The sequence below is a fragment of the Fusarium vanettenii genome, assembly GCF_000151355.1.
Source record: "Fusarium vanettenii 77-13-4 chromosome 6 genomic scaffold NECHAsca_20_chr6_4_0, whole genome shotgun sequence".
NCBI classification, from domain to species: Eukaryota; Fungi; Ascomycota; class Sordariomycetes; order Hypocreales; family Nectriaceae; genus Fusarium; species Fusarium vanettenii.
The window spans coordinates 2,075,195-2,096,821 of record NW_003315865.1 but is presented as its reverse complement, the minus strand read 5'-3'; the positions used below and the strand labels follow the sequence as shown (position 1 = coordinate 2,096,821).

At 50.3% G+C, this 21,627-nt stretch overlaps 10 protein-coding genes across 10 annotated transcripts; 5 read left to right on the top strand and 5 right to left on the bottom strand.

The window, feature by feature from the left end:
* Nucleotides 1-224: 224 nt before the first annotated feature.
* NECHADRAFT_94676 (uncharacterized protein) lies at nt 225-1,927 on the bottom strand (the record flags this gene model as incomplete). Its single annotated transcript, XM_003044911.1, has 5 exons — nt 225-581; nt 634-1,068; nt 1,108-1,227; nt 1,285-1,635; nt 1,706-1,927. 5 exons carry the CDS (start codon nt 1,925-1,927, stop codon nt 225-227), a joined length of 1,485 nt encoding a protein of 494 aa, XP_003044957.1.
* A 978-nt stretch (nt 1,928-2,905) lies between these two features.
* Nucleotides 2,906-4,144, top strand: NECHADRAFT_82037 (uncharacterized protein; the record flags this gene model as incomplete). The annotated part of the gene is made up of 2 exons (XM_003045314.1): nt 2,906-3,315; nt 3,352-4,144. The coding sequence occupies 2 exons, from the start codon at nt 2,906-2,908 to the stop codon at nt 4,142-4,144; spliced, it is 1,203 nt and encodes a 400-aa protein (XP_003045360.1).
* A 313-nt stretch (nt 4,145-4,457) lies between these two features.
* Nucleotides 4,458-6,272, bottom strand: NECHADRAFT_82036 (uncharacterized protein; the record flags this gene model as incomplete). The annotated part of the gene is made up of 4 exons (XM_003044910.1): nt 4,458-4,719; nt 4,810-5,871; nt 5,932-6,038; nt 6,144-6,272. 4 exons carry the CDS (start codon nt 6,270-6,272, stop codon nt 4,458-4,460), a joined length of 1,560 nt encoding a protein of 519 aa, XP_003044956.1.
* A 2,068-nt stretch (nt 6,273-8,340) lies between these two features.
* NECHADRAFT_82035 (uncharacterized protein) lies at nt 8,341-9,095 on the top strand (the record flags this gene model as incomplete). The annotated part of the gene is made up of 2 exons (XM_003045313.1): nt 8,341-8,767; nt 8,827-9,095. The coding sequence occupies 2 exons, from the start codon at nt 8,341-8,343 to the stop codon at nt 9,093-9,095; spliced, it is 696 nt and encodes a 231-aa protein (XP_003045359.1).
* A 651-nt stretch (nt 9,096-9,746) lies between these two features.
* NECHADRAFT_101032 (uncharacterized protein) lies at nt 9,747-11,380 on the top strand (the record flags this gene model as incomplete). Its single annotated transcript, XM_003045312.1, has 3 exons — nt 9,747-10,142; nt 10,335-11,019; nt 11,106-11,380. Exons 1-3 carry the CDS (start codon nt 9,819-9,821, stop codon nt 11,378-11,380), a joined length of 1,284 nt encoding a protein of 427 aa, XP_003045358.1. The 5' UTR covers nt 9,747-9,818.
* Nucleotides 11,381-11,794: 414 nt separating this feature from the next.
* NECHADRAFT_94674 (uncharacterized protein) lies at nt 11,795-12,628 on the top strand (the record flags this gene model as incomplete). Its single annotated transcript, XM_003045311.1, has 3 exons — nt 11,795-12,018; nt 12,111-12,443; nt 12,487-12,628. 3 exons carry the CDS (start codon nt 11,795-11,797, stop codon nt 12,626-12,628), a joined length of 699 nt encoding a protein of 232 aa, XP_003045357.1.
* Nucleotides 12,629-13,279: 651 nt separating this feature from the next.
* Nucleotides 13,280-14,339, top strand: NECHADRAFT_62289 (uncharacterized protein). The gene is made up of 2 exons (XM_003045310.1): nt 13,280-13,526; nt 13,576-14,339. The coding sequence occupies exons 1-2, from the start codon at nt 13,334-13,336 to the stop codon at nt 14,220-14,222; spliced, it is 840 nt and encodes a 279-aa protein (XP_003045356.1). The 5' UTR covers nt 13,280-13,333; the 3' UTR covers nt 14,223-14,339.
* Nucleotides 14,340-14,409: 70 nt separating this feature from the next.
* On the bottom strand, nt 14,410-16,504 carry NECHADRAFT_82031 (uncharacterized protein; the record flags this gene model as incomplete). The annotated part of the gene is made up of 2 exons (XM_003044909.1): nt 14,410-16,100; nt 16,156-16,504. The coding sequence occupies 2 exons, from the start codon at nt 16,502-16,504 to the stop codon at nt 14,410-14,412; spliced, it is 2,040 nt and encodes a 679-aa protein (XP_003044955.1).
* Nucleotides 16,505-16,834: 330 nt separating this feature from the next.
* Nucleotides 16,835-17,846, bottom strand: NECHADRAFT_70543 (uncharacterized protein). Its single transcript, XM_003044908.1, has one exon. The coding sequence runs from the start codon at nt 17,806-17,808 to the stop codon at nt 16,864-16,866; it is 945 nt and encodes a 314-aa protein (XP_003044954.1). The 5' UTR covers nt 17,809-17,846; the 3' UTR covers nt 16,835-16,863.
* A 557-nt stretch (nt 17,847-18,403) lies between these two features.
* NECHADRAFT_82029 (uncharacterized protein) lies at nt 18,404-19,405 on the bottom strand (the record flags this gene model as incomplete). The annotated part of the gene is made up of 1 exon (XM_003044907.1): nt 18,404-19,405. The coding sequence occupies one exon, from the start codon at nt 19,403-19,405 to the stop codon at nt 18,404-18,406; it is 1,002 nt and encodes a 333-aa protein (XP_003044953.1).
* Between the last annotated feature and the right edge of the window lie 2,222 nt (nt 19,406-21,627).

Sequence of the window (21,627 nt, the reverse complement as noted above, 5' to 3'; positions counted from 1 at the left end):
GAGGAGTATATCATTAAGCCTAGCGAAAAGCACAAGGCAGTCACATTTCTACCTCGGTAAACCCATCAGGGGCCGGGCTTCAACTATAATAAAGAACATTAAGAACACGTTGTCAACACATCACAGCATCATATCCTAATTAACACAGTGGGTAACACAGCCACATTTCTGCCTCAAACCCAATTCCGACCATTGCCTCGACGTGCCCACTTCATGTACATTCCTTAGTACGAGTCCCGAAATGCACTCTTCTCCTTGTCCGTCATATCCGACAAGGCAAACGCCTCATTCTCCTCCTCTGTGATGGCCGAAGTATGCACGACTCCATGCAGCCTATCCCTGCGAATATTCTCCCGTCTGCACAAAAGTCCGTATACCAAGATGGATACTGCCGAAACAACCAGACAGATGAGGAGCCCAGTGTATCCTTTAGTGTAGTTGGGCGCGTCACTCCTCTGAAAAACCTGAGGTCCAATGATATTGCCCAGACAGTAGGAAAAGAAATAGACCGCGTTCATAGTGACCTTTTTTATATGACCGGAAACATTGGCCATCGGGACTGATGTGGACATGACGTACGACTAAGAGACTCGTCAGTTCCGTCTACCTACTGTGGAATAGGCCAATACTTACGCCCCAGTAAGTGTAAAAGACATAGTACGCAGCTAGAAGGCCTGTCTGATTATCTCGTGGTAACTGCCACATGAGGATAGCACAGACCATGGGGACAATGTTAGCCACGGCAATAATGATGCAGCGCATGTTTTTGAGCTTGGCACAAAAGACTGCAAGAATGATTTGCCAAGTCGTCGCGACAACCCCAGTTGGCATACCAAGCAAGGTCGTGATGGGAACCGAGTACCCAAGGCCAGACACAATGATGGAAGAAAAAGTAACGAGTCCGCCGTTGGGGATGTTCTGCGCACAAGCAAACAGTGCAAGCAGGTATGTCTTTGGGTCGACCAAGAGCTCCTTGATCTGGTACCACTTGACTCTCTTATCTTTGATACTGGTCTTGTTCTTCTGAACTCGGCGGATGGCGATATATCGTTCTCGGGGAGATAGCCACTAGGCGGACACGGGTGAGTCGGGTAGGAAAGTGAGGACGGTGGCGGACCAGAGAACGGGTATGCCTCCGAGGACGATGAAGAGGAGGCGCCATTGAGCCAAGTGTGTATGGGTCTGCGAGATTGCGTACGAGATGATGCCAGAGAAAACCGACGAGAACTGGTGCTAATAGTCAGATGCTGGAGTTTTGATAAAAGAAGACTGGGATTATCGTACCTGATTGTACCAGATTGCCACACGGACTGGTTGTTCCCGATTCGTGTACCACATAACAGTGAGGATCGACGCAGTAGGAAAAGCCCCTGCCTCAGCACAACCAAAGATGAAACGAACCGCAGCAAGTCCAGCGAAATTGTGTGTTGCGGCACTGCAAAAGAGGAGAACAGCCCAGGAGAGAATACAAGTAGCCAATAGTTTTGCCACTGGCAACCTCTGGATCAAGATGGCTTGCGGATACTCAAAGATCAAAAAGCCAAAGTAAAAGATGCTTCCGACCCAGGAATATTCGTTACCGACGAGGTTGAGGTCATGTTTCATGCCCATGATGGCTGCATTGGAGATAACAACCTTGGGGAAGTTAGCTTGAGTAAAAGATTCTTGCACAAGGACTGACCTTATCCACGGCACTCTAAATGACAGTTCCTGCTATGATGGGTAGGACGATTAGATCAATCTTCCAGAGAACCTTGCGTGCTTCTTTAGCAGAAATTGGGACGTCTTTGATGGCAGGGTCGAGGTTTGCTGGAAACTTGACGGCCACATCCGCACTCAAATGGAGGTTTTCGACATCGCCGGCTTCACGGTCCTGCTGAGACACGGCTTTCGAGGTGGTCATTTCGAGAGCATCCTTGTTTGACATATTGAAGAGTTTTGAGCTTTGTTGAATAGAATGGCAAGTAAGGAAACCAACGAGAAAGTTGTGTTCAAGCTCAAGCTCGCAGTATTTCACGAATTATATAGAAAAAGGCGTGCCGGTCGCAAATATGATTCCCCTCTCCATCAGCGAGTAAGTCGCTGGGCACCGAAGATCCGGGACAGGTAGTTCGTGCTTCCACGTCACATCCGTTCCATAACGCCCTGCAAGACCTTATCATTTGCGGGGGTGTTCCCCACGCTCAATCCAGGACTCAAAGAGGAAAATGCGGAGAGACGATCGACCGTTCAAAAACTTTGGCGATAGCCATGGTTGGTGTTACCGGCACGCCGTAGTGATACATCGCTGAGGTTGCCGGTGATTAAGGCAGAGAGACATGAAAGATTACTCCTAAATCTCAGGTATGACTGGTGTGCTGCCGGTAAGGTATAGATGATGTTGTCCTGACAGTAATCAGGGTAGAGATAAGAGAGATGATTCCCAAACTTCAGCTTTGGAAGTACAGTGCATAGGTAGTCGGTAACCTACCGGCCCGGCACAGACAATGTGACGATGACATGGCCGGTAATTAGGGCGGAGATAAGACAGACAATTCTTAGAGCTCAGCCATAGATGTGCTACCGGCACCACACAGATAATACGACACTGATGTTGCCGGTAGTTTGGCCGGTGATGACGGTCCTTGTACCTTAGTACCGGCACATCAGAAGATATAATAATCGCCCGTTGTCCCCCCTTGCGTGCCCTGTACAACACCGGTCAACATGCCGGTCAACGTCATCACGGCATCAGTGAAGGAGAAGTGTCTCAGCAATCCTTATTGACAGCTCGCATCACGTTCTCTTCGGTTAATGTCTACCGCTTTCCGCAGTAAAGCCTATAAATGATTTGGTTGACTCTGGCATCGAGAGACACTTATCTGTAGACTGTATCGCATTATCATCACATCTTGGTACAATCACCATGAAATCGCTGTCCCCCCAATTCATCAAGCCCTGGCTTCCCAAGTCATCCCCTCCACTATATGTCTTCAAGAACGCCACCATTATCGACCCTGTCACCGGCACCTCTACTCCATCCCAACACATCTTCCTTCAAAATGACATAATTGCGGCCATTACTTCAGACGATACAACACTCCCGGCAGAAGCCTCGGAGGCTACCATCACCGATGTTGCTGGCAAATATATTTGTCCTGGTCTCATCGACGCCCACGTCCACATCGCCGCTGCACCAGGTGACTCGGATTTCTCCAAGGTCATGTCCACACCGGAGCATGTTTCTATGCTCCGCATGACCTACATCTGTCGCGACATTCTCGCCCGCGGCTTCACCACTGTCCGCGACTGTGGCGGCGCCCCGTATGCCCTGAAGTAGGCAACAGAGGAATGGCTGGTCCCTGGACCCAGGCTTTACATCAGTGGTCATGCATTGAGCCAGACAGGTGGCCATGGTGATTTCAGAAGCTGCCATGACCATTCACACTGTGTATCCGGGTTTGTCTCCGGACTTGGAAGAGTCTGCGACGGTGTATCGGCCTGTCTGGCTACAGCGAGAGACGAGATACGTCGAGGAGCAGACTTTATAAAGATCATGGGCAGTGGCGGAGTCGTCAGTCCAACCGACAGACTCGAGGGCAAACAGTTCAGTCCAGAAGAAATCCGAGCAGTAGTTCTAGCTGCATCGAATCACGGGACGTACGTGACATGCCATGCTTATTCGCCTGATTCCATTCGCATCGCCATCGAAAACGGCGTCAAGGGCATTGAGCACGGCAATCTCATCGATGAGCCAACAGCCAAGCTCATGGCGGAGAAAGGATGCTTTCTCACTCCAACGCTCGTCACATATCAAACCCTAGCGGACCCAGCATTGCCTCAATTCTTGAACGAGGATTCGCAGGCAAAGAACAAAAAAGTCCTCACCATGGGAATCGACGCCCTCAAGGTTGCCAAGAAGGCAGGTCTCACACTTTGCTACGGGAGTGATCTTCTTGGACCGCTTGGGAGATATCAAACCCGGGAGTTTAGCATCCGTTCAGAAGCTCTGAGCAATCTTGACATTCTTCAAAGCGCAACTGTGAATCCTGCAAGGATGATTGGCGAAGCAAACACCTTGGGCCAGGTCAAGACGGGGTTCAAGGCGGACTTGTTGATTCTAAATAGCGATCCACTAGATGACATTACGGTGTTTGAGCGTTAGGAGCAGGAGATTTTGGCGGTGATTAAAGATGGCCGGGTATGCTTGAGTCGCACTCCTCAACTGTCTGGGCTTCTTGATGCCTGGAAGACATTCTAGATAGTAACCTGCAGAAGTTAACCGTGTCATTTGACCTACTATACTATTTGCCCCGGTGTGGTATGCTATGGTTTAGCATGAACAAAACCAGAAAGCAATGTTACAACAGGTACGCTATTCACTATATTGAAACAAAGGACCAGATTCACATGTCATCTCCTCTAATCTGTAATTCCCCAACTCATCTGAGAGCAGACTTTGAATCCAAGTAAAGCTATCATGCAACTCCCACGGCGTGGGGGATCGCTACCACTGGGATCTCATAGTGCGCTAAATCCATCCGAAACTTGGGAAAGGCAGTCTGGCAGGTCTGGCATGGTTTACGATATAAGCCAGTGCAAATATCCGGATCACCATCACCAAACGCCACATCCGTGAAGTTCTGGGAAAAGTTGACTTTGCCAACCTTGCGGACATCGACCGAGACTCCTTGAATCCTAGCCTGATCATCCAGTTGCTTGCCATTCCAAAAGGGGTATCTAGCCAAGTGGCAAAATTCATGTTAGTCAAGTCGAGTTACGTTGGGAACGAGTGATTCTTGACGGAAGTTCTTTCTTGGAGTGACTCACGTCATGGCAGCGAAGGGATAAGTTTCTGCACATCGACCGTATCTCCGGGTCCGAGGCTGATTCTTGATCTCTGTATGGATCGCTTGAAGCCGTGCAATATAGGTGGCAGCCGTGGCCTCCCAAAAGGTCCGCACCGCTGTGTTCAAGGCTGCGTCCAGCACTGCGCTTTGGATAGGGTTATCAATGGTTAACTCAAAAGGTTGGCCAGGCGGTGGAGGTACGGTCAAGACATGAGGAGTCAGCCACAGACGCAGGAAGGGTCGAAACATGGGAAAGAGTGTTTCATCCGTCATGGGAGCGGAAAGAGCATAAACCTGATAGATGGCTGAGACGAGTAAGTCCACCATGGACTGCTTGTAGTAAGTTAGGGCCCACGGCTGATCATACGCAATCGGATCTTGGTCGATACCCTGGGGGATTTCAGGTGGAGGATTTTGGGCAGCTCGCTGGGTCCTAAATATGGGACCCAAGACTCCTAAGGTAGCCTGAGCTGCTTGCTTGACGGCTTGTCGTCTAAAGGTGTCCTTGTAAAGCCTTGTGGCAAAGCATTCCACCTCGTCAGGGGAGAGGCCAAAAGGGAGCTCCGCCAGGTCCATATTGGCCAATGCAGCATTCATTTGACCCTTGCGATAGTCGTCAAGCAGAAGCATCCTCGGATTATACAAGGCATTTTCGTCTGCATCCGTGGCCAGGCCGGGTGTGTAAGTACTTCCGAACACATACTGCGGTACAGCTGTCGGTTGTGGATCATCAAGGTACATGAGGCAAGTCATCCAGGGTACCGAGTCCAGGTCATAGACGAAAGGGTCAGTCGTGATGGAACCCATGAAGGCGAGATAGATGGACCGGCTAAGAAGGATCTGCATCGGGAGATAGTACTTGTCAAGCGTCATCTCCTGCCCCTCAGGGGGCTCTGCGATAGAGAAGAGATAGGCCAAGGCAGAAGGACCATCTATCACGTTGACATGGATTCCTGTGTTCCCCAGTGGCAAAGACAGGGGAACGGCAAGTCTGGTGGGATCATGGCCTTGAGCATCGTCAGAAACTCGTAGCGCAGTACCTCTGGCATCAAGCAGTGGAGAGTTAGTGATATGGAAGAGAATGATGAAATGGTTTTCTTACCCGTTCGGGAAGAAATGATCTAAAACCAATTCCGCCATTTCCCTGCTTGCCCCAAAGACAGCTGTGAGTCTTGCATCGCCTCTAATGACTGCCAACCAGTCATAGAACTAGATCGATCTGTCAGAGATTAAGTGACCAGGGAAAGGAGTGGCTTTCTACAGCTTTCTCCGAGCCACCTCTCATACTGCATTGGAAGAAACACTGCGACATACCGTCTGTGCTTGACGCTTAAGCTTTGCAGCCGGGGTGGTGTCTGCTGGGTTCTCAACCGCGAAGAGTGTTTGCCTGTTCAACGTGCCATCAAAGGCACTAAAATTCGTCCAATCCCATACAGGGTTCATGATGAATGCTTGAAGATCACCGACGAAGTAAAAAAAAAGTGTTTGGTTCGTGAAGACTTGGCTGTGGAAGTCTAACTTGAGTGGTTACTCGATAGAAATTCTGTTTATAGATATGGGAAGGGAACCTTTATGATACCCTTGAGTGGAAAGCCCAACTGAACAAGTTCTCGTGTTATCCCTTACAAGTCGTGGGTGGAAGTCATGCCCAATCAATTCTTGCTTTGATGTATGTGAAGCTTGCCGCTCGTTCCACGTCTTACTTTCAGTTCGCCTCCAACAGCCCGATCTTCACCGCTTCTCAATATCACATTCCCACTGAACCAATATCACAGTCCCTCGAGGTCCTATGTGTTCTTAGTTTCGCATGAGGCTTCCTGTTGCCTCTGTTCTCGTCCAATCGGATTGGATCAGGTCAAGCAAGGTGTGGGGAAGAGGAACGCCATAATCCTTTCAGGATATGTCACCGATGAGGGGAACTTGTCCTACTGGCGTTGTCAACATAGAAAGTTGTAAATATATCGGTTCCGAGCACAGTATGAAAATCTGAAACATCTCCACATGTACTACAGCGCAATTGAGACATTATTGATTATGCTGCAGTTATAATCCTTTCTGGTCAGATGACGACGAGGTCCAGACCGTTTAGCCTGCTTTAACGCTCCCATCCCCTGTCAAATTCCTTGAGGCTAAGACACTAACGGAAAACTTTGCATGGCAACGTCTGTGGAGCTGAGCCGCAAGTGAATTGAGCGGATCTCGCCTTGGAACTACGCCATGTTTCGGTCTCCCCGACAGAACGGCAAAGCGCCTATTCTAGAGCCTAGGCGCTATATAGAAGATCCATATCCAACTCTAAATGTAGATATATAAAAAAAGATAGTCTTTCATCCTCCTCAAGCCAGTGCCATGCCGCCGTCATGGGGAGGGGAAATAGACATGTTACATACGTAGAGATTAGACGAATCCTACATCTTACGTGGCGTTATGATCAATCCAAAGGAGAACAAGAAAAAGTGCCATGCAGATTCTTGGCTACTCTGTCACATTCTTCCTAGGCGGCGTGGACCGCATGGCTGGCTGAACTTGTTCAAAAGGCTGCACAAGGCCAGGGGGCGGAGGCCGGCCTCGGAGCAACTCAACAAAACTAACACAGTCAGAACACAACCAAAGCTTATACACAAGCCTCAATAGTACAGTCACAAGTCAATGAGGCTTACAACCATAATGATGGCTGGCTGAACACTGCACTGACAAGAACGGCTGAGGAGCTCCGGTCGAGTCACAGCAGGGGTTAGAAGCCACAACTATCTTAGCCTATGGTAGAAGTACCAGCAATCTCTCGAGTTACAAATCGCTACATCACACTGCTCACATCCCCAAACTGTCTGGCGCCGACGGCCTCGTTGAGCTTATTGACCTTGGCTGCCCTGATTGAAGTCCCTGACAGGAAAAGCCGGTCTCCGGGTGGTTCCCCTCATGTACCTCCTCGCTAGCAGGGGGGTACTTGCCGGAGCTCCTCGACAATTGAAGGGATAATGGGGCTTATGATACTGCAGAAGGGTTTCACTCTGCAAGATGTACCCTCAGTACTGTCGGGTTCTAGCCAAGATATGGCAACCAGATGCAGGATGAGGCTGGCTGAGTGGTTGTAAACAATTCCACCTAAGATTGCGGCAGGCAGGACTATTGAGAGATTTCTGAGACATTATTGGAAGCCACAAACTTGATAGGCACATTTGGCAGAGGATATTCTGCGTACCGTCGGCATCTGACCCTTTGCAGAACTCGAGAAGACGGTCTGCTCCATGACGACGGCGTGTTCCAGAGGCAGAGGTAGTTGCACATCGAGGTTCATTCAAGACACTTCCACAGGGAGCAAGAAGTGAACTTGTGGATATTTTGCAGAATACGAACCTTGTCACTCAGGGAGAATCTATAAGAACCTCGTCTGCTGCTGGTAACATGGCAGAGAAAAGACACTCATCACCATCCTCACTTGTCAATATATCCCAACTTCCTCACACAAACATCCCACCAAACTATTTTCAAGCCTTGCAATTTCTTCACAATGGCCACCTACCAAATCACCATCAAGAACAACTCTGGTAGTCAGCAGAACTACTTCATCTTCAACGAAGCCCCCAAGATCAACAACGCTGTCAGTTCTGACGTCTGGCTCAACGTTTTCCAGCGCAAGGCCACGGCCAAGGGTCAGACCTGTATCTTCAAGTTTGCTTCCAACTACGGTGCAGTTGTTGGCTCAGCCGACTCTGATCTCAGCGCCGGCAGCAGCGTCTCGGTGGGAAACCCTATTCCTGTTCAACTGGGCGTCGCCAACGACGATGGCACCTTGAGGAACAAGGGAACATCTCTTCAGATGACCGTCATCGATGGCGCTCCTCAATTCACCGAGAACCCACCCACTGCCAACGGTGCCATCCAAGCTTTTGAGATCGTCACTGATAGTAGCTTTACCTTTGCTGAGGCCAAGAACAGTAAGCAATCATAGTTTTGATGAATGGATGAGACAGAAACTTACACGATTCCTCCTTAGACAACTACCTCATCGGTCTCGGTGGTGATCTCCAGGGAACTGGCCTCAGCGGTCCTGCTGCAACGTTTGTTCCTCAGCCTGGAAAGTCTTATCAGATCCAGCCTGTCAAGAAGTTCTGGGTTGCCACCGGTGACTACCAGAGGGGTGCTCTGATCAAGGTTGCCTCTGTCAACACTACTATTGTTCCCATTGACTTCAGCACCCGCGACTCTGTCAATGCTACCGTTGTTCACAACGATGTTGGCAAGATGACTCTCCAGGTTGGATAGAGACTTCCAAGAACTTCTCTCTTGGCGCGAATCATGGAGGGAACTGGTGGGTGTTGGTGCTCTGTATCTCAAAGATCCGAAGAAAAGCAGATAGTTAGTTGATGAGGTCCAATACATCCTCTCTCTGTCTTTAGTCTTCCATCCACCTGATACTTGAAGTTTTTAAAAGGGTCATCTTTGATTCTCATCAATTATTGTCCCGTGTCTTGCTCATGCTCCTGAAGAGGGGCCATATGCAAAGGTCTGCCACAAAACGATGCGCCTTACTTTAACCTGCGGTGTTGACGGTGAGACTTCCTTTGGCTTTCAAGTCCTATAATAGCAACTCGCCTACGGAGTATAATAGTACGGCCCATTTAAGGGCAGAAATTCATCGCTATGCGAGTGCCTCGGCTACGTAACCGAATGCCACAGCGGCTAAGAATGCGCCGCACCAGAGCGTCCAGTAGTACATGCTGGACGTTTTTTCAAGCATCTCAGAGAGTGTCTGTTCTGGTCTCAAAACTTGCTTAATCTTTCCGTTGTGTGATGTTGCAAGATTAGGGTTGCAGGGCTTACGTGAAGCTTGGGGTAGAAAGTATAAGTAGGCTGGCTCCTCCCCCTCATCGCAGAATCTGGGGCCGGTTTTCTGAACATTATTTCTTTCCAAAAGTCAAGATATATGCCATCATATTCTACAATTATCACATCTCCCCTCCATCTCCGATTCCAACAACAAGGACCATGGCTCCAGAACAACCAATGCCACCACCTTCAACCACGGAAAACTTTGTCCCTTTGGGCGACAAATTCGACAAAGCATTTGCCTGGACAAACGATCCAAAAGATCTTGACATTGCGACCTATTTCGGTAAAGAACCCAGCATCGGTGGCTCTTACAACATCAAAGGCCTGAAACCAGTCATCAAAGAGAGGACTACCCAGGAGTATCTCCTTCAGGATGCCAGGGGAAACTACTATCGCTGGAATGCAGAGTTCCCCGGTCTGGCCAAGCTGGATCCTACCAGGGTCAGGACAGACACACCACTTGGGGTTGCGTTGGAAATGGTACGTGGAATTCCGGATGATTTCTGGATTCCACAGTGGCGCAACAAGCGGGACGACTAGTCAAGCGGAAATGTGATGAAAGAGCGGTCGGACGCATGTGTATACTTTCAGCCAGCCTCATACATGCAGCTGAGCGTTAGGGTTGCGCCTCATGTGACATGGGCCTGCAGCAGGGATCCTATTCAAGCATAGCTGAGGCCTGGTCTCAAACTCGGTGTGAACATACATACATACCCGCAAGTCCCATTGGATGTGATCTGCCTGTTTGTCTTTTGCCCGCTTCGTCATCTTTTGCCACAACCTTCTCTAATCTGGTGCCTTTGCTTCATCGCTGCCTCACATCGATACCTGCTGCCTATGAGCCAAAGTGACCTTCCTCTACCTTTCATCATGGAAATTAAGCTTCCTGCTGGGAGCGAGTCTACAATTGGAGACATTAGCCGAGACGTGAACGCGAACTATCGCTTCACAATTACCAATCGCATGGGCAACCCACAGAACTATGTCATCTTCGCCAAAGCTCCCGAGATCTCTCCCAAGCCCGATATAGTCAATACCAACGTGGTCGTAGCGCTTCGTGGTGTCTCGTCGGATGCTTACTTCTCAATGCCTACAGATCCCATGTATGCCCTGTGTGGGACCAGCAACGATGAGCTGAGGGATCATGGCATAACCATTGAGGTCGAGGATGCTATGAAGGTCAGTCTAGGCCAAAAACTCCCAAACGGGGGCCTCACCCCTGGGACAACATGCGATGTCAGGGTGCAAGATCAAGCTCTTGTGTTCGCGCCTCCTTCGACAAGCCCGGATCAAGGACCTCTGAACTCTTTCTGTATCAAGACGAGTGATGAGTTCACTTATACACAATCTAAAACACGTAAGACGCCTTGCATCTCTCCTGACCACTCGATTTCTCCCCATCTTTATCACATAGCTGACACGTGTTTGTTTCCCTATCAACAGGTAATTATATCCTTGGCCTTTCTCTCACCAGCACGCTTCTTCACGACATCGGCCCACTGGCCCTCTTCATGCCGAAGCCCAGTACCCGATATAGCGTGACTCCAACGCAGACATTTTATGTGGCAACCTCGGATGAGCTTGCTAGAGACCCTGTGGATAAAGACTTGTTTCTACGGGCATGCGAAGTTGATTTTGTCAGACTCCAAACCACGGAAGTGCACATTGTTCATTCTGAGCGGGGAGTGCTGACGGCTCAGGTTAAACCAAGATTATAATAGGCCAAGTTATGGAATTCAGAATTTGAATTTTCTGTCTTGTATCGTCAGATAAGCCACGCCTGAGACTAGCCTGAGCCACCCTCTCTCTATAAGAGCAGCGATATGCCGGGTCGATCTTCACCTTGCAAATTCTAAAAACAGAAGGATTTATTACTTATAAATATTATATAACTGAACTAGTAATTTACTTATGTTAATGAACTGACTTCAAGCTTTTACACCATCATTTCGTCTTGCTCACAATCCGTATCATGGCATCCCCTGATAACGAAAGCAAACAGACCATGACCACAGCGGAGACAAACCCCATCTCTGCCTCAGGCATCACCGCCAACCCAATAGCATCACCGCAAACCTCATCAAAACAATCTGCACCGCCATCACCACCAAGCAACAAAAACTCAAGCCATCATGTCCGACTCCAAAGATGGCTCGGCGCCCGACTCGCTGATATCGATGGAGGACGGCAAAAAGTACTGGGAGGGCATCGAGGCCGATGTCAACGGCATGCTGGGTGGTATCCCCTCCGTCAGTAGGATCGACCTGCAGGGCTCGAGGACGTTTCTTGCGAGGTTGGGGATCGGTATCAAGACTGGGAGGAAGATGGTTTCTAGGGCGCTTGAGGGCGGAGCAGGGTGGGTGCACTCCTAGACGCGGGTTATCGGTTTCTTTAAAGAGCGGTCGAGATTTTCAAGTTGGGGTTGCTAATCTTTCTGCGAACCAACAGTATCGGCAGAGTCACTGAAGGACTTCTCACCCAAGTGGCTGAAAAGGTGGATATCATCGAACCCATCACCAAGTTTACAGACGTTCTGGAGAACAAGCCTGGAGTGGGAAGCATCTTCAACGTCGGTCTCGAAGATTGGAAGCCCGAGGATGGAGTCAAGTATGACCTGATCTGGACGCAGTGGTGTGTCGGCCATCTACCAGATGATCTTCTAGTGGAATACTTTGAGCGATGCAAATCTGCTCTGGCACCGGATGGAGTCATTGTCATCAAGGAGAACTTGAGCACTAATGGTGTTGATGTTTTTGACGACCTGGATAGCAGTGTTACTCGGTAAGTGCATGACCTAGAGATGATAAAATTCTAACAAGATTAGGGAGGATGAAAAGTTTCTGGCTTTATTCAAGCAGGCTGGTCTGCAGGTTGTACGAGCTGATCTCCAACGGGGATTCCCCATGGTCGGCAACACAGCCTTGATGCCCGTCAAGATGTATGCACTAAAGCCAGCGGAGGGTTAACTATAGAATAAAAAGCTCGAGCTAATGATACCACGATGACCTCGTCCCTCCCATTTTCCTTTTGCTAACATTTTTTTACTTCCCGGTTGACGTGTGTCACCGCCGAAAGCCCAGCTCGGCCGTGACGGCAAACAACCGACTTGGCAAAAAAAGCACCCTCGATCAATGACCGAGGCGGTGCACTTGGCATTTGATATTGCAAAAGCAGGGGACAGTTTGATGACCCAATAGCGCATTGACCTAATATTTTTTGCGAAAAAGGGCTGATAAAAGTCAACCAGTGTAAACAAAGCCAGGTGAGGCCATTTGCCCTAGTCCAGAAAAGAATCTTGGCCGCTGACGTGCTCAACACAAAATTTTCACCCCCAATTCTCGTCATTCACCATCTGCTCAGAAGGTCTCGACTGACAGTCCAAGACCCTTAGGGACCGTGCGTCCAATGGCGGGATCCTTGGCGATGCCATTTTCACTCTCTCTTCGAGATGACGTCTGGATAAGCCGGCATTCCGGACATGGGTGACCCCCACCGAACGGCCCACCGCTGCCGAGCACGCCATCCGCTTCAGGAGAACGACCATCGGCTGGTCGGCCTTTAAATAGAGGACTTTTCTTTCTTTGACCTTTGAGTCACCTTTTCCTGTACGGGACGTCGGCGTCACGAGGGCAGCAACCTTCACGTCCAACAATCTGGAATAATCTGCCAACATGCCAGATTCTAGCGATAACCCCGAGGCTGGGTCAAAGGAATCAGTTCCTCCATCGTCCATCTCTCGACGATTCACAGCAGAGGTCGATGTACGATGGGGCGACATCTTGCTTCTCGTTTGTTTCTTTGTCGCCGGTCTGGTTGACAGCGCTGCTTTCAATTTGTACGGCTGTTTCGTCAGTATGCAGACAGGTTTGTATCCCTTGGCAGCATCTTGAACGGTGGATACTAACATCCCCAGGAAACACCATCTTCGTCGGCCTAGGCGTCAGCGGCCAACCCGAAAACCTCCCCGGAAAGGCCTGGTCCCGCTGTTTCCTTGCCATAATCTTCTTCGCTATCGGCGCCCTTTTCTTCTCCAACTTTCATCGCTACTTTGGTCCCCAGAGGCGCTGGGTCCTTGTCGCGTCCTTTCTCATCCAGGCCGTCCTCACCGGTCTCGTGGCCCTCCTTGCTACTACTGGTGCGGTCCGCAACAGCCCCAATGACAGGACCACGACGCACAAAGATGGATGGATCATTGAGAGGGTGCGCAACGACTTTCCCTACTCCGACTATGCGCCCATCATTCTGCTCGCCTTCCAGAGTGCGGGACAGATCGTTGCCAGCCGAGTCCTCAAATACAACAGCATGCCTACAGTTGTGCTGACGAGTCTGTATTGCGACATGATGAGCGACGCCAAGCTATTTACCTCACCCATCACCGACAACGCGGATCGAAACCGAAGGGCTACTGGAGCCGTGTTGCTATTTGCAGGAGCTGTTTCAGGTGGTTTCCTGTCCAAGTCTTGGGTCGGATTTGCTGGTGCTCTTTGGATTGCTGCGTTTCTCAAGCTGTGCATCAGCTTTTCGTGGGCTTTGTGGAAGCCAAAGGCGGTAAACAATTAGAGGGAGGACTGGGTGATACCACGGGAGTTACAGGAATACTAGAAGGGGTTGGGAGCGATAGACAACTGATAGATGACAGACACATTAGACCAATTAATATACCGAGTGGCATCTTAGAGTCAAGGCGACAAGAGTAGAACCAACTGGAGATGGGTAAAAATCCAACTTTTGCTTCTATGCCGCTGTGTTAAATAATCTCAAAGTCCTCCTTGGCGCAATCCGCAAAGAAGGCCAGATTATCTCCTTCGGCCAAACTGTCCCATGGCCGAGCAACACCAAGTGCTCTTCGCTTTCGTGCTAGCGAGGGACTATTGTGAAAGATGCCCAGCCGAGTAAACCTTCGCCTCTGTTCGACGGAAGGCATTTCACGAAGAACAAGCCCAAAGAGACCTCTGATTCCCCAATTGGTACAGGTACCGACATGGAGGAGATGGACCGGGATCGATACATCCTTTCTAGATGGGTCTTTTGCAAACTCGTCTTCGATGGCGTCAGGAATCATCCGTAACAATGGAACTGGTCTTGTATCTCCTTCTATGGTGTAGTCGTGGAGCGCGTGGAAATGATCTGGCGCTTCCTGGTTCCCAAACCAGACGAGTTTTCGAATTGACCCAGAGCCTTTAATGCAGCCACTCGTCACGGCTCCAAACACGGCAGTTTGTTCCTCTAGTTCTGTGAGGACGTCGGTCAAATGAACGTCAGGTGTGACAGGTGGCATATCTGACGGGCTCGCTTTGTGGGCATACCAGAACCAAACCTCACCAGTCACGGCAGCCCACGACCACGACGGTGCTAGATACTCAGAAGGGCGGCGCTCAGGCGTAGAGTCGGGGGATTTTGACCACAACAAATCGAACGGAAGGCTCTGTCTCCAGTGGCCTGCAGCATACTGGTCCTTGAGAACGGTAGCGAACATCCCAGCGACGCCTGATATGGCAAGGATGCGATCCTTTGGGAAGGTTAGTCTCCTTCTTGTGTAGTATGCGACCATGAGTCTCCAATTTTGGACATCAATGTGGGACCCATTGACGGCCGGTACCGCCGAACCCATCTGTTTAGTGAAAAAGTTGCTCTCGAGGAGCAGCCTATCTTGCTTCAAGGACCGGAGCTTCCACCCATCCCTGAAGCCCTCGTCCACACTAGACGAAGAACAAGTCCACGAGAGTTGTTTCGTTGCATAGTCCAAGACGCGAGGGGACAAGAAGCGCTCCTGAAAAGTCCACCCTCGAAAGTCAATAGGCTCAGGGTCGTCCACATTGCTGATTTTAGAGAGAAACACGGTACCGACGGTGGATGAGCCAGGACATTTGAACGGGAGTTTGAAGCAGAACTTGGTAACGGCCTTGACGTCAATGTCCTGGAGAAACCCATCTACCGCACGGTTTGCTCTAGATGCCACGATGGTGACGATGGCGCTGGTGTAGATGTTTGGCATCAGAGCAATCTGCTCGGCTTTCTCTTGGCCTTCATCTTGCACTATGCACAGCGAGTCTACCCAGAGATACTGGTAGCCCAAGCCAACGGTTACTCTAATGGCATCCTGGATCGACGCTGGAAGGATGTGGTAGCTCAACTCTAGATTACCCGAGTTGATTTTCGCTCTTGTTGTCTTGTGTGGTTGATCGCCACCCCAGCAATAGCTTAGAGCTGTGTAGGGTTCAGGCGAGGATGGTTGATAAATACTGATGTGATACTGGTTCGTGTCGTTCTGGAGAAGCTTCAGAACATATTTAGGCATGAATTTGCCAGTCAACCTGGGACAGTCGACGTGGTTTTCCACACACTCCTGTATCCATCGACGAGATAGTGATAGGTTCTTCTGCGATCCGATGCTTGGGTTGATTGGTCGTGTGCTCACGAACTCTGAAGCTGGGTTGTCTGGAGACACCAGTGAGTTACCACTCATCAGTGCAACAAAAGGGCTGCTACCTACCAGGACATGCAATCACGTCAAGAAATGAATGATACCTAACCCGACAACGGCCATATTCTTCATCAAACTCCTCTCTCGGATCCCATAGTCCAAACCAAGTAACCTCAACCAAAGGGAGCGGATCAAAGGTGTAGGTGAGATAATCCATACAGAGGCTAATGTCTCCAGCTCTCTGCTCCAGATCAGGCCAGTTGACGCATTTCGTTGACAACCCCTTGACGAGCCACTGCGAGAATTGGCAGGTAGATTGCGCTGATAATAAAGCATCGAGCTTTGGCCTGAACAAGACAATAGTGCCCGGGGCTTTCTCTGTTTCTGTGGCTGCCTTTTGTTCTAGGTCGATGGCCATTGTTTGGCAGAAGCTGCAATCGTGATAGTTTAGTGGTTCTGCCATTCTTAACCTAAATGTACATTAAATAACCACAGAAGGGTAATTCGTATAAGAGTAAACAATAGTCACCCAACACTTTGCAGCCTGATCTAAGTTGATGCCTGAAATGTAGGGACCATGTCCACAGCTTTCAAGGTGGTCACGTGGGTGGAGGATCTCGGTCTTGCAGCATGCAGGCCGCGGAGATCAATGCAACCCACCGAAGCGTCACTGTAATGCTGCGAAGCGAAGTGCACTGTAACAAGCGAGACAAGGTTGCCTTGTGTGTTGATGGATCTGTTCATTTCTTCATTTTTTTGTCGCTCTAATTGTGCATTCTAAATAATGTTCTTCAACTCCTGTCCAGCTCGGAGCCGTCTCAGGTTGTCGGCAATCAAGCCCTCGGAGCCCTGTGGCCTTCCACCGGCAGCGTGTGGCGACACAATAACATTAGGCGCCTTCCAGAGCTTGCTCGGCTCGGGGAGAGGCTCCGTCTCAAAAACATCAAGAGCAGCTCCTCCAATCTCTCCCTTCTCAAGAGCATCCACCAGAGCATCCTCATCAATTGAAGTACCTCGTCCGACGTTGACGACCCACGCGTGCTTGGGCAGAAGCTTGAGGCGCTCGGCGTTGAGCGCGTGGCGGGTGGAGTCGGACCCGGGGAGGATCATGACCAGGGCATCCGTCTCGGGGAGGAGCTCCGCCAGGCTGTCCTCGCCGTACACCTCGATGCCGTCACGGACACCCCTTCGGCGGGCGATGCCCCGAACCTCGGCCCCGAGACCGAGGAGGTGCGGGGTGAGCGTCTTTGCAATGTTGCCAAATCCCCAGATGAGCACGCGAGCGTCACGCAGTGTGGTAAAGGCTCCTGCAGGTCGGTCGGGCTGTGGGCCGCCGAGGTGGCCAGGCCACTTGCCCTGGAGCTGATAATCGCGCATCTCGTAGAACCGGCGCGCCGCGTTGAGGAGGAGGCCGAGGGCGTGCTCGGCGACGGTGCGGTCGTGCAGGCCCGAGCCGGTGGTGACGGTGATCTTGGAAGTGTCGAAGCCGGCGCTGAGGACGTCGTTGGGACCTGCGGCGAGAGACTGGATCCAACGGAGGTTCTTCATCCGCGCAGCCGCATCCTTGAGGTTCTCGGCGCTGTTTGTCCAGGTGACGAGGGCCTCTGCGTCGATGAGGTCCTCAGGGATGGGCTTCTTGACGTCGTAGGGCTTGAGCTCGACCGAGAAGCCCTCGAGGCTCGGGACGTCGAGCTTGAGCGAAGTAGGGTAAAGCAGCTTCATGGCGGGCAATTGATTGAGTCGAGAAGTGGTCGCAAAAGATCTTGTGTTTCTCGAGGCCCAGGACAACCGGGTGCAGGCAGTATATGTACCGATTCGCAACAACGGGCGCATCATGGGGGGATTCAATGGGATCGGAAAGAAAGCCGTGAGCCAAAAGACCAATGGGCTTGTAGATTTTGTCAGGTCCCGACGCCGGAGGAGCAGCTTACCCCGCCGTGGGGGCAATTGGGGGGTGAAATTTGGTGATGCTTAGCGTTGGAGTTGAGGGTCGCGATTCGTGATCCCGCGGGAGGACAAGCTAAAGACCCCAAATCCCGCGGGGGAATTAGGATTAATAATGGCAATTTTATTCAATCACGGCTTATAAGTAGCATAATCCCGCAGCTCATTAGCTTGAATAGGTACGGTGATATGTGAAACCGGGAGCTCATCGACGTCTGACCGAGCCCGGAGGGAGGAGCTCTCCAATGACGTCACAGAGGATGCCAATGATGCCGAGAACCGTGCAACGGGTTGGGCAAGTTGCTCATTCAAGAGGTACGGTATCCTAGTGAAAATATGACATGGCAAACCGCCAATTAACAAACATTATCTATCACAAACCAGCCTGACTTCCCTGGGCAGCCAATCTGCCCTCCGAGAACAATACACCACTGCCAGAAACATCCACAACCGGCGTATTCCCATCAACAGCCAGATTCACCTTGATGAGGCACTCCCTCCCAACTTGAAGACCCTGCCAGACTTCAATGCTCGCTTTGTTATCAACCAAATCAAGAAGACCCTCATCATGCAGAAACTCTGACAAAGGTCCTGCAGCACTTCCAGTGGCTGGATCCTCAGTTGACATGCCGGGGCTGAAGAATCTCGCTTGATAAGTGTTTGCGGATACACCCTCGCGGTCATCCTTTGCAAATAGATACAGCCCATAAGCGCGTTCGTCTGCGAGTTGGAGCTGCTCGAGGAGCTTTTCTCTCTGCACTGATGCACGCTCGAGAGCTGCAGTGGACGCGACAGGAACGAGGAGATGATGAGTTGTCGATGTTGACATCACCCGGGGGATGAAGTCTTGTTTGGACGTCAGTCCAATATCTTCAGATCTCAGGCCGATAGTTTCAGCAAGCTGGGACGGGCTTGGGTGTCGTCCATGAGCCTTTGGCGTCGCCTGCGTAATGGAAACAGAGAACTCGGCCAGCTCATCTGAAGACAACTGACTCTTGAGAATCTTGACCGGCGTCACAGATCCTCCCAGTTCTTGGTAAAAGGTAAACTCCTCGACGCCTTCTCCCTTGCTGATCCCAGAGTTCGAAAGGTCCAATAGTCCAGCATGTGCAAGATACCACCAAGCTCCCAGGATATTATGACCAACTCCAAAGACTTCTCTTCCATCTGGGAGAAACGAACGGAGCTTGTAGTGGGCTCCTGGGAGAGATGGGCGTAGAAAAAAGGTGGTTTCCGAGAGGTTGAACTGGCGCGTGATCAACTTCATCTCAGTATCGCTGAGCTCTCCCTTCAAGTCGTTGACGACGGCTAGAGGGTTGCCCTTGTAGGGCGTCTTTGAAAAGACGTCTACCACTGCAAACTGAGTCTGCGCCATTGTAGATCTCGAGTTTAATCTTCCAAAGGTTAAAAATAAAAAAGGATGCTTGCTCGGGCTCCGATAAATGAGTGAGTGTCAAATCCAAGACACTGGGGATACTCTATTTATACTAAATCCAAGCACTGAGGATGTCGTGATGCTGCCTTGATTCTACGAATTATTAAGTGTCGTGATTTATCAGCACGTAATCAGTCGGGCATGATGACCCGAGGTACGAGAATTACTCAGCCCAGATGGGGTCAAGTCTTGTCAAACAAAGACACTCAAGTTTTAATTCACTATTTGAGATAAAGAAATCAGATTCATTAGGAAATTGTTTCCGGGAACTGGAAAGGCGATTATCCCAGACATCTTTTGGGTGCCGCCGGCGTAGGGCAGAGGCACAACTGAGCTGTGTGTTGACCTACTTGATAAGATTCACTGAGCACCCAAGGACAAGGCTTGAGTAAGTAATGAGAAGAGACTATATCAAGACCAAATTCTGCTTTAAAGCTTACTCTTTCACTCATATGTTGCCCTTTGAGAAACTTGTGAAATAATCATGAGAATTTGTGCAGGATAACTAGTGATGCAAGATCTTTTCGCAGGAACCGTAAAATCACAAAATCACAAAAGACCCAGAGCTATTTTGGGAGCTAAGAAATGACCCAGCGGGTCTTCTTTCCCACAGGCAACTTTCAGCTGGGCCTCGGATATGTGACTGGCCAAAATCTCAGCTACCTTGAAGTCCAGGTTGCAAATCACCATGTTTTGATGTGTGCACCTTGGGCTGCATGTGCTATTTCTTGGAAAGCTCATATAGCCCATTGCATGTTTTTTTTAGAAGTTGACAAATGTCGAGAGATTCCGATAGTAACCCAGTCCCTGGAAGCCAAGCTCGAGTGTCAGGATGCTGATGTTCATCAACAGTGGATTGCATGATACCAGGCTCAGAGGATGGGCCCGGAAACAGGACCCGCGAGGAGGACCTCGAGCATTGTAGTGTTGCGAGATGAGTGGCAATCCAAATCCAGGGTAAATGGGTGTTGGTGTCCGAGCCTGATGAGACCCGTCACCTTCACTCAGTCACAGCTTGTGAAATTTCACGATTCCGCCTCGATTCTTATTACATGTTAATTTTACCCCATAAACCCAATCATTTATACATTAATGTGATATGTGGCAATGAAAAGGTCGAGAAAAGGAAGAGTTGGGCAAGACTCTTCGTGATGATGGAGGCAAACGAGCTGACACAACCCCACAAGCACTCGAAAATTTCGGAACAGCTAAGCCAACTAGACTACCCATACACCGGGATCTCCCAAATGAGCAACGGCCCAATGAGCTGGCCAAATCGGCTCATCGCCGATGACAAGGTCCTGTTCCAAAAGGGAAGGCGAGTAGACAGCGCTCTTCACATGGGTGCCTCGAATGGACCACAACCGCCCGGAGAAGCCGATCTATCAATACTGACTGTGAAAGCCAAGAGTTGATGATCCCAGTAGAAGCGGATCTGAGGCCAAGAAGTGATTATCCTAGTGAGACAAATCCGACTTGGAACGGGTTATTCACCAGCTTAACAGGCAGGCTGGTCAAGTGGATGACGGAAATGGGTACACGACCTAACGCACGAAAAGTCAAACCCAATTAAGCTTAAACGATAAGAGGACAAGATTGTCGCTAGGACGTCGTAGCGTCCCGAGTGTCTCTGGCCACAGCATACGACATGTTGGACGACATATGCCGCACGACAACGGAACAAAGCTGTCAAGGCGAGCAGAATCAGCTCCTGCTCTATTGGAAAGCATCCCAATGGTTCGTAAGCTAATGCAAAAAATTAGGATGCCCCAGACGCCCCCTCGTAAGCCACGCCCCATGCCCTTCGAGATCTCGGTATCCCAGCCAAGGTGAAGCCGGCAGCTTGGCAGACGACGCGTTCATCCCACCATTGGACCTTTCTTACCTGAAGGGCCTGAAGTGTGCGCATCGCCAAGAGGAGCCTCGGTCACAAACTTGGCGTGGGCTACAGCGTAGGTTATCTGAGGCTGTCTTGGCTTCTGCAGTGGGAGGACGAGCTTCAAGGTCAACACATCACGTTGTCGCTGTAAAACGCCACTGAGGCGTGGGATCGACGGTTGTATGAGGGACTATCTTGATGGTCTAGACATCCGGGAGAAGATGTGTACTAATTTCTGGTCTGGAAGGTTCTTCTAGCTTGGGATATTGGGTCTTGTTGATCC

Bases quoted from the DNA above. Each gene is read 5' to 3' on its own strand.
- NECHADRAFT_62289 (XM_003045310.1), top strand. From the start codon at position 13,334: ATGCCAGATTCTAGCGATAACCCCGAGGCTGGGTCAAAGGAATCAGTT. The intron at 13,527-13,575 runs GTTTGTATCCCT...TAACATCCCCAG, and splicing joins TTTCGTCAGTATGCAGACAG to GAAACACCATCTTCGTCGGC.
- NECHADRAFT_70543 (XM_003044908.1), bottom strand. From the start codon at position 17,808: ATGAAGCTGCTTTACCCTACTTCGCTCAAGCTCGACGTCCCGAGCCTC.